Below are 20441 nucleotides of genomic sequence, written 5' to 3' on the forward strand. Positions count from 1 at the left end.
TTTGTGCCAGTATTTGATTTTTATTTACTAACGCATGTCACGTGAGGCTGATCTAAGTTTAAAATGGTTTTACTTCCGTGTCCATAGTACAAGTCTTGACCTTTCAAAGGCCCACTCTCTGTGTATTCATAAAAAAACAAACAAACAACAACAACAACAACCACAAAAAAACAAAAAAAACAAAAAACTGGCATTATGGTAACACAGGCCACATCATTTTTTTAAATGAAGATCACATTGTCCACAGTTTGTGTAATATCTTTGACTGGCCTATTCATCAATATTATAATCAAATTGTGAAATACGCATTCACCAGTAAACAGCTCATAAATAATTATCCATTCTTATTTTCTCAAATTGTGTTTGTGATTAAATTAATAATAAGTGGATCTCTTTAACACGACGTCATTTGTATTACTATAAGAAAAGGAACAGCATAGACCCTTTCAAAAGAAAAAAATGAAAATAAACGTGAATTCTAGTAAATCAACAGAATATAGAGGAAGAAGCTTCTCGGATGAGAGGTGAAACGTCTTCAAGCAACTCAAAGAAGTCCAGACGCTTTTCTTTCCAAGCTCCTTAAACTTCTTTTCCTTCGTCTTTCCCCTTTAGCCAAAGAATCCGTAATTGTATAGAAATAACTACTTTTTCCTCTTTTTTCGTGTTCGCACTCTTTTTATTATAATTGATTGTACAGATAATTTTCAGTATTTTGTTATAAGGTATCTAGGGTGGTTATAACGAAATTAAGTTTGTATGGAATTTGAATAAAATGTGATATCACTGTCATGATGTACTTAAGGTACTTGGGTAAACAGGCCCTGGTTATTGTATGCGCATGATACTGTTTTCTTTAGCTCTATATTCGTTCATTCATTTTATTTAGTAATAAAACTGCTTTTACATCTAAGCATTTTCAATAATACTGTATTTCAATTACATTACCTTGTGTGGGCTCTGAGTGCCGCTGTTGATACGTCACTGAGTTTGTGTCCAGACCCCTGATGCAGCGGTCCTCCCCTTTATATTCACTCAGTGTTATAATACTTGGATCGACGCTTCTCCGTTCCATGACGGATTTAAGTGTAGAATCTCTCCTGGAGTCTACTTGCGGAAAATACAGAAGTGTGTCCAGTTTTTGGATTAATAATATCAGTTTGAAGTTAAAAACAATCACTCTGTCTGCACCGTTGGATTTATGATGGCCTCCATGTGGATGATGGCTGACAGAGGCCGACGGCAAGCGCTGGTGTTGATTCTTTGTCTCATCGAGCTGAGCGCAGTGGCTGGTCAGGCTCGGTATTCCATCCCGGAGGAGCAGGCCGAAGGATCGTTTGTCGGAAACATTGCGAGAGATTTAGGCTTGGATGTTACGAGGCTGATTTCAGGTAAAGCTCGTATTATTACAAAAGGAGGCCGACAGTATGTGGATTTGAACAAAGACAAAGGCATCCTTGTTATTAAAGAGAGAATCGACCGGGAGGAACTGTGTGGAAAGACGACGCCCTGTAGCTTCAGTTTCGAGGTGATTTTAGAAAATCCTATCCAGCTTTATCGTGTGACAGTGTAGGTGACAGATATAAATGATAACAGTCCGGTGTTCCCAAAAGACGAAATTAGCTTGAAAATTGCTGAAAACGCTGCATTAGGCACTCGCTTCTCTCTCGAGAATGCAGATGACTCCGATGTTGGCGTTAATGGTATTCAAAAATACACCCTCAAACCCGCTGATAATTTTAAACTAGAAGTACAAAACCAGCCAGATGGAGGCAGGTTTGTTGAAATGGTTTTACAAAACCCGTTGGACCGAGAGAAAGAGGAGACTCACAGTCTCGTGCTGATTGCTTCAGATGGCGGGGAGCCACGGAGATCAGGGACAGTGCGTATTCATATCACTGTGCTGGATGCTAATGATAATTCGCCTGTGTGTAGCCAGCCTGTTTATAAAGCAGAAGTCAAAGAGAATTCTCCCGAAGGAACCGTGATAACCACTGTGAGTGCAAATGACGCAGATAACGGAGCAAACGGACAGGTAACATATTCTACAGCTCATGTCGCCAAAGAGACGAAACAGCTTTTTGAAGTAAATGTTCAAACAGGAGAGATTAAAGTCGCAGGTAAACTCGACTTTGAAAAATCTAAGACTTATCAACTGAACGTGCAGGCTAGTGACCACGGAGGATTTTCAGATACATGTAAAGTTATCATTCAAATAACTGACGAAAATGACAACGTCCCTACAATACAGCTCATGTCATTTTCTAACTCGATATCTGAGGATTCTCCTCCAGGTACAACTATAGCTGTTCTTAACGTGGATGACGAAGATTTTGATGGTAACGGTGCTGTCAAGTGCTCCATTAACTCTGACGTACCTTTTAAAATCGAGTCTTCACTAACGGGATACTACACCATAGTAACTGAAGACTTTTTAGACAGAGAGAGTAACCCTGAGTATAATCTCACCATAACTGTGTCTGATCAGGGTTCCCCGCCTCTGTCAAGCAGTAAGAACATCAACGTAAAAGTATCTGATGTCAATGACAGTCCACCCAAATTTGATCATTCAGAATACACTAAAACTGTCGCAGAGAACAACTCTCCTGGACTTTCTGTGTTTACTGTGAGTGCTAATGATGCAGACTGGGGCCAAAACGCCCGAGTTTCTTACTTTTTGCAGGAAAGGGACATTAATGGGCTGGCTGTGTCTTCGCTGGTTTCAGTAAATTCAGATACCGGTGTTATTCATGCAGTGATATCGTTTGATTACGAGCAGATTAAGTGGTTTGAATTTAATGTAACTGCACGTGATGCTGGATCCCCTCCTCTGAGTTCAGTGGCGACAGTTAAAATAATAGTTCAGGACCAGAACGACAATGCCCCTCAGGTTCTGTATCCAGTCCAGACTGGTGGCTCTCTGGTGGCTGAAATGGTGCCTCGTTCAGCAGATGTGGGCTATCTGGTGACTAAAGTGGTAGCTGTTGATGTGGACTCTGGACAGAATGCCTGGCTCTCCTATAAACTGCAGAAAGCCACAGACAGGGCGCTGTTTGAAGTGGGCTTACAGAATGGAGAAATCAGAACTATCCGCCAAGTCACTGATAAAGATGCTGTCAAACAAAGACTGACTGTTATAGTGGAGGACAACGGGCAGCCCTCTCGTTCAGCTACAGTCGTTGTTAACGTGGCGGTGGCGGACAGCTTCCCTGAAGTGCTGTCGGAGTTCACTGAGTTGACACACGACAAGGAGTACAATGACAACCTGACTTTTTACTTGGTCTTGGCTCTGGCTGTAGTTTCCTTCCTCTTCATCACGTGTTTGGTGGTTATTATATCAGTCAAAATCTACAGGTGGAGACAGTCTCGCATCCTGTATCACTCCAACCTCCCTGTCATTCCATATTATCCACCACGTTACTCAGACACTTTGGGCACAGGGACTCTGCCACATGTGTACAATTACGAGGTGTGCAGGACGACTGACTCCAGAAAGAGTGACATGAAATACATGCAACCGATGAGTCAAAGTTTAGTGAGTGTGGATGGAGCTGGAGACGACGTACCCGAAATAAACAAGCAACTGTCAGGCAACTGTTCTCAAATGTCTACTTTGGTGAGTCATTTTTAAACTATTAAGATCCTTTTTTTTTCCTTGTATGTGTGTGTGTGTGTGTGTTTGTGTGTGTGTGTGTGTGTGTGTGTGTGTGTGTGTGTGTGTGTGTGTGTGTGTGTGTGTGTGTGTGTGTGTGTGTGAGAATGTGTGGCGTTAAGGTTGAATCTGTCAGACGCGCTTTAGTGTCGCTGTCTGTGGTGCTGAAACGGTCAACTGACCCATTTTATTTCGACACGTGTTTAAATGGCCCAGTTATTATAATATTTTCTTTAATTTAACCTCGCTTATTATTACCAACGGAAATACAATAAATATTTTGTTAAAATGGCACTTTATTGTCCCTGTGTTCTTTTTGGAAGACATATTTATCCATTTTATGATATTATTTAACAAATACTTTAACCATTAAAGGGTGTGTTAATGATTTTGCAACTTTTTTTAATGAAGTTTCTCTGATTTAATCAATAAGCTATATATTTCTGTGTTTTTGTAGCAGTAAGAAAGGAAAAAAAATAGACCCTTTAAATAGAAAAGTTGTTAAAAGAGAGCTTAGCCTCACTTCCAGACTATCCGTAATCATTAAGACTTTACTACTTTTTTGTCCATTTAACGTTCATGCTGTTTTATATCATTTATTGAAGTGTTAATATTCAGTGTTGTTGGGTTTTGTTTTTTTGTTTTTTTGAAATAATGAATTGAGATGATGAGAAAATTAAAGTTAAGTTAGATTTGGTAACATTGTCATCTCATACTGAAGACACTTTGTTTTAACAGGACCTGAACATTGTTTGAGAATCTAATGCTCCTTTTTCTTTCGAGCTCTTCTCTAATTATCCTTCACTTTGTCAATCAAATATTTCTGGAATATAAAAGTATTTAAGCTTCTACAAGATACATTACCGTAAATGAGCTCTGAGTGCCGCTGTTGATGCGTCACTGAGTTTGTGTCCAGACCCTTAATGCAGCGCTCCTCCCTTTTATATTCACTAAGTGTGATAATACTAAGCGAGACGCTGCTCTGTTCCATCACGGATTCAAGTGTAGAATCTCTCCTGGAGTCTACTTGCGGAAAATACATAACTGTGTCGAGTTTTTAGATTAATAACATCAGTTCGAAGTTAAAAACAATCACTCTGTCTGCACCGTTGGATTTATGGTGGCCTCCATGTGGATAATGGCTGACAGAGGCCGACGGCAAGCGTTGGTGTTGATTCTTTGTCTCATCGAGCTGAGCGCAGTGGCTGGTCAGGCTCGGTATTCCATCCCGGAGGAGCAGGCCGAAGGATCGTTTGTCGGAAACATTGCGAGAGATTTAGGCTTGGATGTTGCGAGGCTGATTTCAGGTAAAGCTCGAATTATTACTAAAGGAGGCCGACAGTATGTGGATTTAAACAAAGACAAAGGCATCCTTGTTATTAAAGAGAGAATCGACCGGGAGGAACTGTGTGGAAAGACGACGCCCTGTAGCTTCAGCTTCGAGGTGATTTTAGAAAATCCTATCCAGCTTTATCGTGTGACAGTGGAGGTGACAGATATAAATGATAACAGTCCGTCGTTCCCAAAAGACGAAATCAACTTAAATATTGTTGAAAACGCTGCATTAGGCACTCGCTTTTCTCTGCTGAGTGCAGATGACTCCGATGTTGGCGTTAATGATATTCAAAAATACACACTTAAACCCTCTGATCATTTTAAGCTAGAAGTGCAAAACCAGTCGGATGGAGGCAGGTTTGTTGAAATGGTTTTACATAACCCGTTGGACCGAGAGAAAGAGGAGACTCACAGTCTCGTGCTGATTGCTTCAGATGGCGGGGAGCCACGGAGATCAGGGACAGTGCGTATTCATATCACTGTGCTGGATGCTAATGATAATTCGCCTGTGTGTAGCCAGCCTGTTTATAAAGCAGAAGTCAAAGAGAATTCTCCCGAAGGAACCGTGATAACCACTGTGAGTGCAAATGACGCAGATAAGGGCCACTACGGAGAGGTAACATACTCTATCCCTCCTGTTGCAAAGGAGACGAAACAACTTTTTGAAGTAAATGTTCTAACAGGAGAGATTAAAGTAACAGGTAAACTCGACTTTGAAAAATCTAAGACTTATCAACTGAACGTGCAGGCTAGTGACCACGGAGGATTTTCAGATACATGTAAAGTTATCATTCAAATAACTGACGAAAATGACAACGTCCCTACGATACAGCTCATGTCATTTTCTAACTCGATATCTGAGGATTCTCCTCCAGGTACAACTATAGCTGTTCTTAACGTGGATGACGAAGACTCTGATGGTAACGGTGCTGTCAAGTGCTCCATTAACTCTGACGTACCTTTTAAAATCGAGTCTTCACTAACGGGATACTACACCATAGTAACTGAAGACTTTTTAGACAGAGAGAGTAACCCTGAGTATAATCTCACCATAACTGTGTCTGATCAGGGTTCCCCGCCTCTGTCAAGCAGTAAGAACATCAATGTAAAAGTATCTGATGTCAATGACAGTCCACCCAAATTTGATCATTCGGAATACACTAAAACTGTCGCAGAGAACAACTCTCCTGGACTTTCTGTGTTTACTGTGAGTGCTAATGATGCAGACTGGGGCCAAAATGCCCGAGTTTCTTACTTTTTGCAGGAGAGGGACATTAATGGGCTGGCTGTGTCTTCGCTGGTTTCAGTAAATTCAGATACCGGTGTTATTCATGCAGTGATATCGTTTGATTACGAGCAGATTAAGTGGTTTGAATTTAATGTAACTGCACGTGATGCTGGATCCCCTCCTCTGAGTTCAGTGGCGACAGTTAAAATAGTAGTTCAGGACCAGAATGACAACCCACCTCAGGTTCTGTATCCAGTCCAGACTGGTGGCTCTCTGGTGGCTGAAATGGTGCCTCGTTCAGCAGATGTGGGCTATCTGGTGACGAAAGTGGTGGCTGTTGATGTGGACTCTGGACAGAATGCCTGGCTCTCCTATAAACTGCAGAAAGCCACAGACAGGGCGCTGTTTGAAGTGGGCTTACAGAATGGAGAAATCAGAACTATCCGCCAAGTCACTGATAAAGATGCTGTCAAACAAAGACTGACTGTTATAGTGGAGGACAACGGGCAGCCCTCTCGTTCAGCTACAGTCGTTGTTAACGTGGCGGTGGCGGACAGCTTCCCTGAAGTGCTGTCGGAGTTCACTGAGTTGACACACGACAAGGAGTACAATGACAACCTGACTTTTTACTTAGTCTTGGCTCTGGCTGTAGTTTCCTTCCTCTTCATCACGTGTTTAGTGGTTATTATATCAGTCAAAATCTACAGGTGGAGACAGTCTCGCATCCTGTATCACTCCAACCTGCCTGTCATTCCATATTATCCACCACGTTACTCAGACACTTTGGGAACAGGGACTCTGCCACATGTGTACAATTACGAGGTGTGTAGGACGACTGACTCCAGAAAGAGTGACTGTAGGTTCGGCAGAGCTGGTAGTCAGAACGTGCTGATAATGGACCCCAGTTCTACAGGAACGATGCAGCGGATACAGAGTGAAAAGAGCATCCTGGATGAATCAGACTCTCCTCTAGAGGTTAGTTTATTGATCCACTGATTTTATTAACGTTCAGTCAATTATATTGGAATAGTTTAATACTCTTTAGTTTGTTTTCTAATCAGTTTGACTTCAGTTACATGAGTCACTATAAAAGTTGATTTCCTTAAAGTATGTACGTTGTTTCTTTAAGTTTTATTAATTTTGCTGGCGGCTACAAACCACTCTCAAGATGTCTACTGTAATCAGAGTATATGTTTGAGTTTATTTCTTTTACAGTGGACTCAAATTGTATTACTCATGACTGTGCTGCACTACTCTTTTTCTGTTTGTCACATGAAGTATTTAAGCATCATCTATTGTTTTCATTTTAGTGTTAATTCACTCCTGAATTGTTGCTCCTATATAAGTTTATTTTTCTTTCCTTGTTCACATCACTTGTTATTTTTACTTTGGACTCTAAGGGCCGCTGTTGGTCTTTACAGCACATGTAAAGCTTTACACCCTCTGTACTCTTCTAAATATACAGTAGGAGAGCAAGACATTCGCTTATTTTCGACACTGATTTTAGGCGGATACATTCGGTCTCCAACTGTGGATTACAACTGCATAGAGAGAAGGACGATATCGACAGTTTAAAAGCCTTTTGTCGACATTCTTCTATGTGGACTTGGATTAATTGATTGAGAAATATGCATTCTTTCAGGATGGCTCGCACGGTTAAATGGCAAGTACGGGCCTTCATCCTTGTTTTTCTCATCGACGCGACAATTTGCCAAATCCGCTACTCTGTTCCAGAGGAAATGAGGAAGGGCTCGTTTGTGGGAAATGTCGCTGAAGATTTAGGTATCGACGCTAAAAGACTGAAATCAGGCGGTGCCCGAATTGTTATCAGTGACAGCAGTGAGTATATTAGGCTGGATGTAGACAAAGGAAATCTGGTCGTGGGAGAGAGAATAGATAGAGAGCAGCTTTGTGGACAGACATCGCCTTGCAGCTTGAATTTGGAAATGATTATGACAAATCCAATTCAACTGCATAGCGTTGTTGTGGAAGTACTGGATGTTAATGATAATGCCCCTGCGTTTCAGGAGAAGGAAATGCATTTAGAAATCCTGGAATCAGCTCTTCCAGGAACCGAAATATTGCAAGTGAGTGCAACAGACCCCGATGTTGGCATTAACGCTTTACACGGCTATACAATACACCCCAAAACACATTTTAATATAAAGGTCTCGTCCAGCCCAAATGGTCATAAATATGCACAGCTTTATCTTTCTGAACCTTTAGATAGAGAGAAAGAAGGAAAGCTGCTCCTCACGCTAACTGCTGTGGACGGAGGTGAACCACAGCGTTCAGGCACCTTAAAAATACACGTAACTGTGCGAGACACAAACGACAATGCTCCCGTATTCATGCAATCAATTTTCAAGGCTTCTGTTAAAGAAAATGTCCCAGGAGGAACGTTAGTAGTGAGCTTGAGCGCAACAGATGCAGATGAAGGGATAAATGGCCATGTTACTTATCATTTTAATCGAATGTCCGGTAATGTTGCCGAACTATTTCATCTGGACGAAAATACCGGCGATTTAACAGTAACTGGTATAATTGATTATGAAGAGAATAAATTATATGAGATTGGGGTACAGGCAAAAGATCAAGGTGGACAGAGCACATCAACAAATGTGATAATTGAGGTTATAGACGTCAATGACAATCCTCCTTTAATAACACTAACCTCGTTTTCTAATGCTATTGCCGAGAATTCACCTAGTGGGACTACCGTGGCTATCATAAACGTCAAAGATCTGGATTCAGGCAAAAATGGAAAAGTAGACTGCTCAGTAAACAGCAATATTCCGTTCGCAATTCATTCATCTCTAAAAAATTATTATACTCTGGTCACAAACGGTGTGCTCGACAGGGAGCGTAATCCTGTTTATAATATCACTTTCTCGGCAGTGGATGAAGGGAGCCCACCCCTCTCAACAAACAAGACAATAACACTTAGAATAGCAGACGTAAATGATAATGCCCCGATATTTGAACAGAGTTATTATGAGGCTTCTGTTATGGAGAATAACTCACCGGGATTGTCTGTGTTTTCCGTTAAAGCACGCGATTCCGACTCAGGACAGAACGCACGCGTGTCTTACCTGCTTATTGATACCGAGTTAAATGGTAGTCCTATATCTACTTACATATCAGTAAACGCAGAAAGCGGAGTTATACAGGCACTACGATCATTCGACTATGAACAAATTAAAACTATACACATTTTTGTAAAAGGACAGGATGGGGGTTCCCCTCCTTTAAGCAGCAATACCACAGTTAGAATAAATATTGAAGACCAGAACGACAACTCCCCTCAGGTTCTGTACCCAGTCCAGACTGGTGGATCTCTGGTGGCTGAAATGGTGCCTCGTTCAGCAGATGTGGGCTATCTGGTGACTAAAGTGGTGGCTGTTGATGTGGACTCTGGACAGAATGCCTGGCTCTCCTATAAACTGCAGAAAGCCACAGACAGGGCGCTGTTTGAAGTGGGCTTACAGAATGGAGAAATCAGAACTATCCGCCAAGTCACTGATAAAGATGCTGTCAAACAAAGACTGACTGTTATAGTGGAGGACAACGGGCAGCCCTCTCGTTCAGCTACAGTCATTGTTAACGTGGCGGTGGCGGACAGCTTCCCTGAAGTGCTGTCGGAGTTCACTGAGTTGACACACGACAAGGAGTACAATGACAACCTGACTTTTTACTTAGTCTTGGCTCTGGCTGTAGTTTCCTTCCTCTTCATCACGTGTTTAGTGGTTATTATATCAGTCAAAATCTACAGGTGGAGACAGTCTCGCATCCTGTATCACTCCAACCTCCCTGTTATTCCATATTATCCACCACGTTACTCAGACACTTTGGGGACAGGGACTCTGCCACATGTGTACAATTACGAGGTGTGCAGGACGACTGACTCCAGAAAGAGTGACTGTAAGTTCGGCAGAGCTGGTAGTCAGAACGTGCTAATAATGGACCCCAGTTCTACAGGAACGATGCAGCGGATACAGAGTGAAAAGAGCATCCTGGATGAACCAGACTCTCCTCTTGAGGTGAGGACTTTGACTTAATTAAGTTTATGCCCACATTCTTTAGCGGTTTATTCTACGTTATACCACATTTCATCGCTCACATTTCTGGTAACCCGTGGTGCGTTTTCAGAACCACAACTCTTGGACAGCTCAACTGCTTGAAGGTTCACACTCCCTTTTTAACGTGCTGCTTAATTTACTTTGAAAAGAGGAGCAAGATCTATTGTTTTAATTTAAGTAGTTATTGTTATATTTTAAAACAACTGTCCCACTGGTATTTCTGCATAAGACTTCATGGCATTGTAGTTAAAAGACAGATGTGTGATTGCTGATTAAAAATGTAAAGCAGAAAAGTGCTTTGAAAGCACTTTTTTCCTTTTCGTGTTTGTGATATTCGTGTATTTGGACAGTAAGGGACGCTGTTGGTCAGCGAAACTAGTATTCAGTGCTGATTTGGTGGAGGCAGAGGCTTCCTTTTTCCCGTTTGCTGAGGATCGAAAATAAACGGTGGGCTTCGCATTCAGAGCTGCAGTCACAAATCCGTTAAGAGCAAGGACTTCAAAATCAAAGGATACTGGATATAACAGCCTTTGTTCGTTGTGGATCGTTTACAAAAGGATTTTGTGCAATTTTCGTTTTTTGTGTGTGCAATGGCGTTTAAAAACTCGCCTCGGTCGTGTGTAAAATGGCGTTTGAATTTCAGGTCAGTATGGCCCTTTCTGCTGTTTCTGGGCTGCCTCAGTCACATCGTGTTTGGCCAAATCAGGTATACAATCCCAGAGGAGCTAAAAAGGGGCTCTCTTATTGGAAATGTAGCTCAAGATCTCGGTCTGGATGTGCAAAGGCTTCGTTCTGGCCGTGCCCGTATTGTGACCAGACAAAGCATCCAGTTCACGGAGCTGAAAACAGACAAAGGCATTTTAGTCGTGAACGAGAGGATAGACCGAGAGCAGCTTTGTGGAGATGTAACACCATGTAGCTTCAGCTTTGAGGTTATTTTAGAAAATCCTATGGAGCTGCACCGAATAACAGTAGAGATAACTGACATAAACGACAACTCCCCGACATTTAGGAAGGAAGAAATGAAATTTGAAATTAGCGAGTCTGCGACACTGGGATCGCGATTTTTATTGGCCAGCGCCGAGGACGCAGATGTGGGCAGTAATGGTCTACAAAAATACATATTAAACACAAATGACATGTTTGATCTGAAACAACACTCAAGTCCGGATGGTCGAAAGTATGCTGAGATGGTTTTACAAAAACCGTTAGATAGAGAAAGTGAGCCAAAAATATCACTGAAGCTCATCGCTATAGACGGTGGAACTCCGCATAGATCTGGTACTGTAAATATAGATATTACAGTGCTGGATGCTAATGATAATCCTCCAGTGTTTAACCAGTCTCTCTACAGGACTGCCGTTTTGGAAAATTCATTAAGAGGTACCTACATCACGACAGTGAATGCAAGCGATGCAGACATCGGGTCAAACGGTCTTGTTACATATAGATTTTCAAACATGAAAGAACAGCTGGCTGACATATTTCATTTAGATGAAGCTATGGGAACTATAACACTCGCAGGGCACCTAGATTATGAAAAAGAAAAGAAACACGAAATTATGATTGAAGCTATGGACCAAGGAGGTCTAACAGATTCGAGCAAAGTTCTAATTGAGATTATAGACGTCAATGATAACGCACCTGTTATAAATGTGATGTCATTCTCCAGTCCTGTACCGGAAGATTCTCCCTCTGGCACCACAGTCGCAATAATAAACGTAATAGATGCAGACTCAGAACAAAATGGTCAAATTAGCTGCGCAACAGACAGCGCTCTCCCGTTTAAAGTGAAATCCACAATAACTAATTACTATGCATTAATAACAGTGTCAGCTTTTGACAGGGAACTTGAACCTGAGTATAACATAACTGTAAGGGCGAGTGACTCAGGAACGCCATCTTTGTCAAGCACAACAGTTTTACGACTGAGAATTTCAGATGTTAATGACAATGCGCCATTATTTGATAAAAACAGCTACCTTGCTTACATTACAGAAAACAATTCCCCGGGAATGTCCATATTTTCGGTCAGCGCACGAGACAGTGACTGGAATCAAAACGCTAGAATATCATATTTTCTCGAAGAAACACAGATCAGTGGCAATCCAACCTCTTCTTATATATCCATTAATGCCGAAACTGGAACTATTCACGCAGTTCGCTCATTTGATTATGAACAACTTAAAGAGCTTCAGTTTTTAGTCAGAGCACAGGATGGAGGCTCTCCTCCACTCAGCAGCAATGCGAGTGTAAAAATAATTATCCAGGACCAGAACGACAACCCTCCTCAGGTTCTGTACCCAGTCCAGACTGGTGGCTCTCTGGTGGCTGAAATGGTGCCTCGTTCAGCAGATGTGGGCTATCTGGTGACGAAAGTGGTGGCTGTTGATGTGGACTCTGGACAGAATGCCTGGCTCTCCTATAAACTGCAGAAAGCCACAGACAGGGCGCTGTTTGAAGTGGGCTTACAGAATGGAGAAATCAGAACTATCCGCCAAGTCACTGATAAAGATGCTGTCAAACAAAGACTGACTGTTATAGTGGAGGACAACGGGCAGCCCTCTCGTTCAGCTACAGTCGTTGTTAACGTGGCGGTAGCGGACAGCTTCCCTGAAGTGTTGACGGAGTTCACTGAGTTGACACACGACAAGGAGTACAATGACAACCTGACTTTTTACTTAGTCTTGGCTCTGGCTGTAGTTTCCTTCCTCTTCATCACGTGTTTAGTGGTTATTATATCAGTCAAAATCTACAGGTGGAGACAGTCTCGCATCCTGTATCACTCCAACCTCCCTGTCATTCCATATTATCCACCACGTTACTCAGACACTTTGGGGACAGGGACTCTCCCCCATGTGTACAATTACGAGGTGTGCCGGACGACTGACTCCAGAAAGAGTGACTGTAAGTTCGACAGAGCTGGTAGTCAGAACGTGCTGATAATGGACCCCAGTTCTACAGGAACGATGCGGATACAGAGTGAAAAGAGCATTCTGGATGAACCAGACTTTTCTCTAGAGGTTAGTTTTTCCTTTTCAGCGCTTTAGCTTAGTGGCACAGTAAGTTTTCGTTTTCAGCACCATGGACAGTAAACTTTTTTTCCATCAGTTGACATAGTTTTTGCATTCACATGAACAACTTTAAAAATTATTATCTTACCCATATTCTCAAACAATATCGTGATATTATATTTTCTATTTACATATTATCAGTATTTTCATTATAATTATTACACTGCCAAGCGAAGTGGGATACACAAATTATGCCGATGTTTTTCCACATTTTAAATGTACTAAATATTATTCATAAATATTTACAGTTTCCTCGTGTTTTTGTTCTTTTGAGGTTTGTCTACTAAATATACCGGCTTTTCTTTGTAGTCACTGCTCTTCTTTAACCTTTGTATTTATTTCACTACTTCGACTTTAAAGCGTTTAGAAGTTTAGAGCTAATTAAAGCTTATTCTTCTAAAGTTGTTATATATCGCCTTTGGTCTCATTTGGTATACAGTATGTGTCTTTATGCTACATGTGGTGCTATATATTTCTTCAGTTAATATTATTTGCAACTAATTAATAGTTGAGTTGTTCTGTTCCCGCAGTATGTTGCATAGTTGTTTTTTATGCATTTGCAGTGTATTCGCTTCTCTACTCGGTTTGGACTCTAAGGGACGCTGTTGATCAGGAAAACGTTGTGGTGTTGTTACAGACAGCCGAGAGAAAGAGGAGAGGTCTAAAACCACTCTTTATTCAGAGACACGTTGGAGAGAGTCGCAGTGAATCTGCCTGTTTAATAGCAATCCAGCCGTTTTAACAATTAAAGGCGCATCTCCATTGAACTGGGATCCAATTTGCTTTTTTTATGTGTGACCGACTGATCTCAAGTCGTGTTTTGGATTTTTTTTAGTAGCAACATGGGGATACAGCAGCAGCCATTCCGAAAACGGCTGATGTGTGAAACGACGACATGGCTTCTCTTCATCTTTGTCTTCATGATTTCCACCATCAGAGGCCAAATCCGTTATTCAGTATCAGAGGAGATGAAGGAAGGTTCTCTTATCGGTAATGTAGCTCAAGACCTCGGTTTGGATCTGAGAAGGCTCCGTTCTGGCCGGGCCCGGATCGTGAGCGGAGAAACCAGTCAGTACACAGAACTGGAGGCAGACAAAGGAATTCTATTCGTGAAGGAGAGAATTGACCGAGAAGAGCTTTGCGGAGACGTAACGCCGTGCAGTTTAAGCTTTGAAATTATTTTAGAAAATCCCATTGAACTGCACAGAGTGACAGTAGAAATATTAGACATAAACGACCATGCACCGACGTTCAAAAGTAAAGTGATTAACCTAGAAATTAGTGAATCTGCTACAGTGGGGTCTCATTTTGATTTAGAAAGCGCATATGACCCCGATTCAGGAATTCACAGCTTGCAAAATTATGTTTTGTCCCCTGATGATCATTTTGTCTTAAAGCAGCTCTCTAACGCCGACGGAGTTAGATTCGCTGTAATGATTTTACAGAAGCCTTTAGACAGAGAGTTGAACCCACACCTCTCCTTAAAGCTGATTGCAGTAGACGGAGGAACTCCACGGCGATCTGGTACAGTGAACATAGAGATCACTGTTCTTGATGTCAACGATAATCCTCCTGTTTTTAATCAATCGCTGTATAAAGCTACTGTAGCAGAAAATGCGCCAATAGGCACCTATATAACTACAGTGAATGCTTCAGATGCAGACAGTGGTTCAAATGGCTTGGTTTCCTACACGTTTTCTAACGTAAAGGGGAAATCCGCGGAAAAATTTGAAATTGATAGTTCCTCCGGAAAAATTACTGTTGTTGATAACATTGATTTTGAAAAAGACAAGAAGTATGAAATAAGAGTGATCGCCAAAGACCAGGGAGGACTGAGTGATGCAACCAAAGTTGTCGTTGAGGTCCTGGACATAAATGATAATGCGCCACTTATAAGTATAATGTCATTTTCGAGCATCATTTCAGAGGATGTTTCTCCGGGTACAACTATAGCTGTTTTTAATGTTAAAGATGCAGACTCAGAAAGAAACGGTCATATAACGTGCTCAATAGATTCTAATCTCCCATTTAAAATCCAGTCTTCTTTGACCGATTATTACAATTTGCTCTCAGATGTAGCTTTTGATCGAGAAACAAAACCTGAATACAACATAACAATAACTGCAACCGATTCAGGGTCACCCCCACTTTCTACACAAACAAATTTGCATCTAAAAATTTCTGATGTGAATGATAATGCGCCGCTCTTTACCAAACCTAAATATTCGGCCTATGTCGTTGAAAATAATGTCCCGGGGGGGTCAATATTCACAGTCAGCGCACGAGATCATGATTGGAATCAAAACGCGAGAATCTCATATTTTATAGACGATGCCGAGGTCAGTGGAAGCTCAGTTTCTTCTTTTGTGTCAATAAATTCTGAAACTGGAGTGATACACGCAGTACGCTCGTTTGATTATGAACAAATTAAACAACTTAAATTCAAAGTCAAAGCGCAGGATGGAGGCTCTCCTCCACTCAGCAGCAATGCGTCTGTAATAATATTTATCCAGGACCAGAACGACAACCATCCTCAGGTTCTGTACCCAGTCCAGTCTGGTAGCTCTCTGGTGGCTGAAATGGTGCCTCGTTCAGCAGATGTGGGCTATCTGGTGACGAAAGTGGTGGCTGTTGATGTGGACTCTGGACAGAATGCCTGGCTCTCCTATAAACTGCAGAAAGCCACAGACAGGGCGCTGTTTGAAGTAGGCTTACAGAATGGAGAAATCAGAACTATCCGCCAAGTCACTGATAAAGATGCTGTAAAGCAAAGACTGACTGTTATAGTGGAGGACAGCGGGCAGCCCTCTCGTTCAGCTACAGTCATTGTTAACGTGGCGGTGGCGGACAGCTTCCCCGAAGTGCTGTCGGAGTTCACTGAGTTGACACACGATAAGGAATACAATGACAACTTGACTTTTTACTTAGTCTTGGCTCTGGCTGTAGTTTCCTTCCTTTTCATCACGTGTTTAGTGGTTATTATATCAGTCAAAATCTACAGGTGGAGACAGTCTCGCATCCTGTATCACTCCAACCTCCCTGTCATTCCATATTATCCACCACGTTACTCAGACACTTTGGGCACAGGGACTCTGCCACATGTGTACAATTACGAGGTGTGCAGGACGACTGACTCCAGAAAGAGTGACTGCAAGTTCGGCAGAGCTGGTAGTCAGAACGTGCTGATAATGGACCCCAGTTCTACAGGAACGATGCAGCGGATACAGAGTGAAAAGAGCATCCTGGATGAATCGGACTCTCCTCTAGAGGTTAGATGGCTTTAATATATTTTAAGTGTGTGCAAGATGTTTTAAATCCACTAAAAAAATCTCTTTGCTGATAATGACATTTTAGATCTCAAAGGTAGCTGCTATGTTGTATGTGTTTATATACGTTTCATTTTATGTCACATGTTATCACTACCTTCGTGTTTAACTTCACAACAAAAAAGAACAACACTAACAGGTCTTATAAATGACTTTTCACTTTTAAAGGCATCTAATGGAAGTCATTGTGCTTCAGATATCGAGTTCTTTCACTTCAGAACAACGGACAGCAACATTAGTAGTATTGCTTCCTATAGCCTCATTTCCACATGTTAAAAATTCGGTGCGGTGTCCATACTTTAAATACCAGAGGATTTTTATCGTCTTCAGTTTTTATTTCTTTATTTGTTGTTCACAGTTATCAGTATTTCAGAAAACGTATTAGTTCCGCTCTCATTTTCCTCTTTCAGTCCGTCGGCTGACTTTTTTTTTTTCAACACTCTATTTTGATAGATTTACAAACTCAATATCATATTCTGTGTTACTGCCTGTTTTTCCTAATATACTGTTATTGTGATCCTCGAAATTAAACACAATAAATTCTCGATTGTTCTTTTTTCAAGTCCAAATGACAGTGTTAAGGATTTTGTAGGCTGATATTACTGAATTTGCACACATTTGACAGTAAGTTGTCCTGCGGATGAATTTTAGATGATATTCTGCAGTTTTGTAGTGCGGACTCTTAGGGCCGCTGTTGACCAGAGTGTTGAGGACTGAGACCATGTTTGTAGCAGCACCGCCCATGTAACATCAACATTATAAAGAGGGAACACGACGCACAAAGATCGAGCGATTCTGATCAAGGAGGATAAATACTGAAGAAATATTTTTATTTTGGAGAGATATGCTTTCGCTGACCGGAATATATACACTTGAGTTTTGACTTTGGAATACATATCTTCTGTTGTGTGGAATATAAGTAGATTGGGACTCTACGTTGGGTGAGAAATCTGAAAGAACAATGAAACGGCAAGTACTGCTATTTGTCTCTCTCCTTTCCTTCGGACCAGTCTTCGGGCAGGTCAGTTACTCGATTCCGGAGGAAATGTCTAGAGCCTCTTTAGTTGGAAATATAGCACAGGATTTAGGTTTAGAAATTAAACGTTTAATATCAGGAAAAGCCAAGATCTATAGCAGAAATAGCGACCAATACATCGAGTTGAACAGAGAAAGAGGAGTCCTCCTCATCAAGGAGAGAATAGACAGAGAGGCGCTGTGCACAGAGAAAGCGCTTTGTGCTTTGGATTTTCAGATCCTTTTGGAGAATCCGATGGAATTTTATACGGTTACAGTCCAGATCATAGATATTAATGATAATGCACCAACCTTTGAAAAAAGCGAAATGAATTTCAAAATTAGCGAATCAGCGGCAACAGGAGCAAAATTCGACCTGGAACGGGCTGTGGATCTGGATGTTGGTATTAATGATCTCCAGAAATACGAACTAAAACCAACTGAAAATTTTGGTCTAAAACTGCACAGTAACCCCGATGGACAGAAAAACGTTGAGATGGTACTTCTGAAACCTTTGGACAGAGAAAAACAAGAGCAGATCTCTCTCGTGTTAACAGCTGTAGATGGAGGAGAGCCACAGATGTCAGGAACAATGCAGATTTTCATTACAGTTTTAGACGTTAATGATAATGCGCCGGTTTTTACACAGAAAACATACAAAGCTACAGTCACTGAGAATTCACCTAAAGGAACAGTTGTTGCTACTGTTACAGCGTCAGACGCTGATCAAGGCTCTAACAGTAAAATAACATATTCAATCACAAATACGTTAGACAATGTCCGGAAAATGTTTTATGTAAATGAGGAAAACGGGCAAGTTTCATTAATTGAAACCATTGACTTTGAAAAGTCAAAACGTTTTCAAATAAATCTCCGTGCTAATGACGATGGAGGACTAACAGACTCATGTAAGCTGATTGTTGATGTTCTGGATGTAAACGACAATAAACCTGAAATCAACATAATGTCCAAATCAACTGTAATATCAGAGGACGCTAAACTCAATATGGTCGTCACGATGATTAATACTGAGGATTTAGATTCCGGAGACAACGGGAACGTGAAATGCTTTATCAGCGACAATGTACCATTCATTTTAAAATTAACAAGAAATAATTTCTATAATTTAATAACAGACAGTGATTTAGACAGAGAGAAATCCTCTGAGTATAACATCACTGTGACCTGCTCTGATGAGGGAGTGCCCTCCCTCTCCAGCAGTGTCACTTTCACCTTACAGATCTCAGACGTTAACGATAACGCACCTGTCTTTGAGAGGAGCTCATATGAGGCCTATATTGTAGAAAACAATACACCTGGCCTCTCTATATTCACAGTCAAAGCCACAGACGCTGACTGGAACCAGAACGCCCGTGTTTCTTACATACTGGAGGGCTCCTCCGTTAACGGAGTGCCAGTCTCCTCGTATGTGTCCGTTAGTGCTGATAGTGGAGTCATCCATGCAGTGCGCTCTTTTGATTATGAGCAGATCAAAGATTTCCACTTCCATGTAAGAGCGCAGGATGGAGGCTCTCCTCCACTCAGCAGCAATGTGACCGTGAAAATAATGATCCGGGACCAGAACGACAACCCCCCTCAGGTTCTGTACCCAGTCCAGACTGGTGGCTCTCTGGTGGCTGAAATGGTGCCTCGTTCAGCAGATGTGGGCTATCTGGTGACTAAAGTGGTGGCTGTTGATGTGGACTCTGGACAGAATGCCTGGCTCTCCTATAAACTGCAGAAAGCCACAGACAGGGCGCTGTTTGAAGTGGGCTTACAGAATGGAGAAATCAGAACTATCCGCCAAGTCACTGATAAAGATGCTGTAAAGCAAAGACTGACTGTTATAGTGGAGGACAGCGGGCAGCCCTCTCGTTCAGCTACAGTCGTTGTTAACGTTGCGGTGGCGGACAGCTTCCCTGAAGTGCTGTCGGAGTTCACTGAGTTGACACACGACAAGGAGTACAATGACAACTTGACTTTTTACTTAGTCTTGGCTCTGGCTGTAGTTTCCTTCCTTTTCATCACGTGTTTAGTGGTTATTATGTCAGTCAAAATCTACAGGTGGAGACAGTCTCGCATCCTGTGTCACTCCAACCTGCCTGTCATTCCATATTATCCACCACGTTACTCAGACACTTTGGGGTCAGCGACTCTTCCACATGTCTACAATTACGAGGTGTGCAGGACGACTGACTCCAGAAAGAGTGACTGTAAGTTCGGCAGAGCTGGTAGTCAGAACGTGCTGATAATGGACCCCAGTTCTACAGGAACGATGCAGCGGATACAGAGTGAAAAGAGCATCCTGGATGAACCAGACTCTCCTCTAGAGGTTAGTCTTCCATAAACCACAATGTTATAGTAATGAATATTCATGTATTAAATATTAACTTCTTTTTCCTGTTTTCTGGTGGGAGCTGTCCATAGTGCTGAATTCATTAATTACAATGACACATCATGACAGTTCATGGAATATAAAAAGGCGTTGACGCAAGGTAGTTCAACAATTTGAAGCAGCTGAGTTTATCACCTTACTGTATTTTTTGTTTTCGTTTAAACGAAATTATTATTATTATTATTATTATTATTAGTAGTAGTAGTAGTAGTAGTAGTAGTAGTAGTATGAAAAAAAGCAAGCGTTGATCATTTAAAGAAATGTAATCATTTTAAAATAGAAACCACTTGTTCTCATTTTCAATCCTTGATAATATTCTGTAGTTCAGGAAGATGAACTCT

General features: G+C 41.5%; 6 protein-coding genes across 22 annotated transcripts in view; all 6 read left to right on the forward strand.

The window, feature by feature from the left end:
- The window catches only part of LOC116335353 (protocadherin gamma-C5-like), a 281881-nt gene that overhangs the window by 136065 nt on the left and 125375 nt on the right, over nt 1-20441 (forward strand). Inside the window, exon 1 of one of the 17 annotated variants that reach the window (XM_039618225.1) lies at nt 14063-16634. The exons of the other annotated variants lie outside the window; for them this stretch is intronic. Within the exon in view, the coding sequence (XP_039474159.1) occupies nt 14208-16634 (2427 nt within the window). The 5' untranslated portion in view covers nt 14063-14207. Of the gene's footprint in view, nt 1-14062; nt 16635-20441 lie in introns of those variants that run through there. 17 annotated transcript variants of the gene reach the window in all.
- Nucleotides 725-3628, forward strand: LOC116336102 (protocadherin beta-16-like). The gene is given in 1 exon segment (XM_031759888.2): nt 725-3628. A coding segment is annotated over 1 exon segment (2430 nt). The 5' UTR covers nt 725-1198.
- LOC116336103 (protocadherin beta-16-like) lies at nt 4663-7208 on the forward strand. Its single transcript, XM_031759889.2, has one exon. The coding sequence runs from the start codon at nt 4767-4769 to the stop codon at nt 7206-7208; it is 2442 nt and encodes an 813-aa protein (XP_031615749.2). The 5' UTR covers nt 4663-4766.
- LOC120443613 (protocadherin gamma-A11-like) lies at nt 7737-10270 on the forward strand. Its single transcript, XM_039622544.1, has one exon. The coding sequence runs from the start codon at nt 7841-7843 to the stop codon at nt 10268-10270; it is 2430 nt and encodes an 809-aa protein (XP_039478478.1). The 5' UTR covers nt 7737-7840.
- LOC120443614 (protocadherin gamma-A1-like) lies at nt 10733-13341 on the forward strand. The gene has a single exon (XM_039622547.1). The coding sequence runs from the start codon at nt 10882-10884 to the stop codon at nt 13339-13341; it is 2460 nt and encodes an 819-aa protein (XP_039478481.1). The 5' UTR covers nt 10733-10881.
- Nucleotides 17493-20052, forward strand: LOC116336105 (protocadherin beta-16-like). The gene has a single exon (XM_031759892.2). It carries the CDS (start codon nt 17653-17655, stop codon nt 20050-20052), a length of 2400 nt encoding a protein of 799 aa, XP_031615752.2. The 5' UTR covers nt 17493-17652.

Source organism: Oreochromis aureus, linkage group 2, assembly GCF_013358895.1.
Source record: "Oreochromis aureus strain Israel breed Guangdong linkage group 2, ZZ_aureus, whole genome shotgun sequence".
Classification (NCBI taxonomy): domain Eukaryota; kingdom Metazoa; phylum Chordata; class Actinopteri; order Cichliformes; family Cichlidae; genus Oreochromis; species Oreochromis aureus.

Coding starts and splice junctions, on each gene's coding strand:
- LOC120443613 (XM_039622544.1), top strand. CDS start 7,841: ATGCATTCTTTCAGGATGGCTCGCACGGTTAAATGGCAAGTACGGGCC.
- LOC116336103 (XM_031759889.2), top strand. CDS start 4,767: ATGGTGGCCTCCATGTGGATAATGGCTGACAGAGGCCGACGGCAAGCG.
- LOC120443614 (XM_039622547.1), top strand. CDS start 10,882: ATGGCGTTTAAAAACTCGCCTCGGTCGTGTGTAAAATGGCGTTTGAAT.
- LOC116336105 (XM_031759892.2), top strand. CDS start 17,653: ATGAAACGGCAAGTACTGCTATTTGTCTCTCTCCTTTCCTTCGGACCA.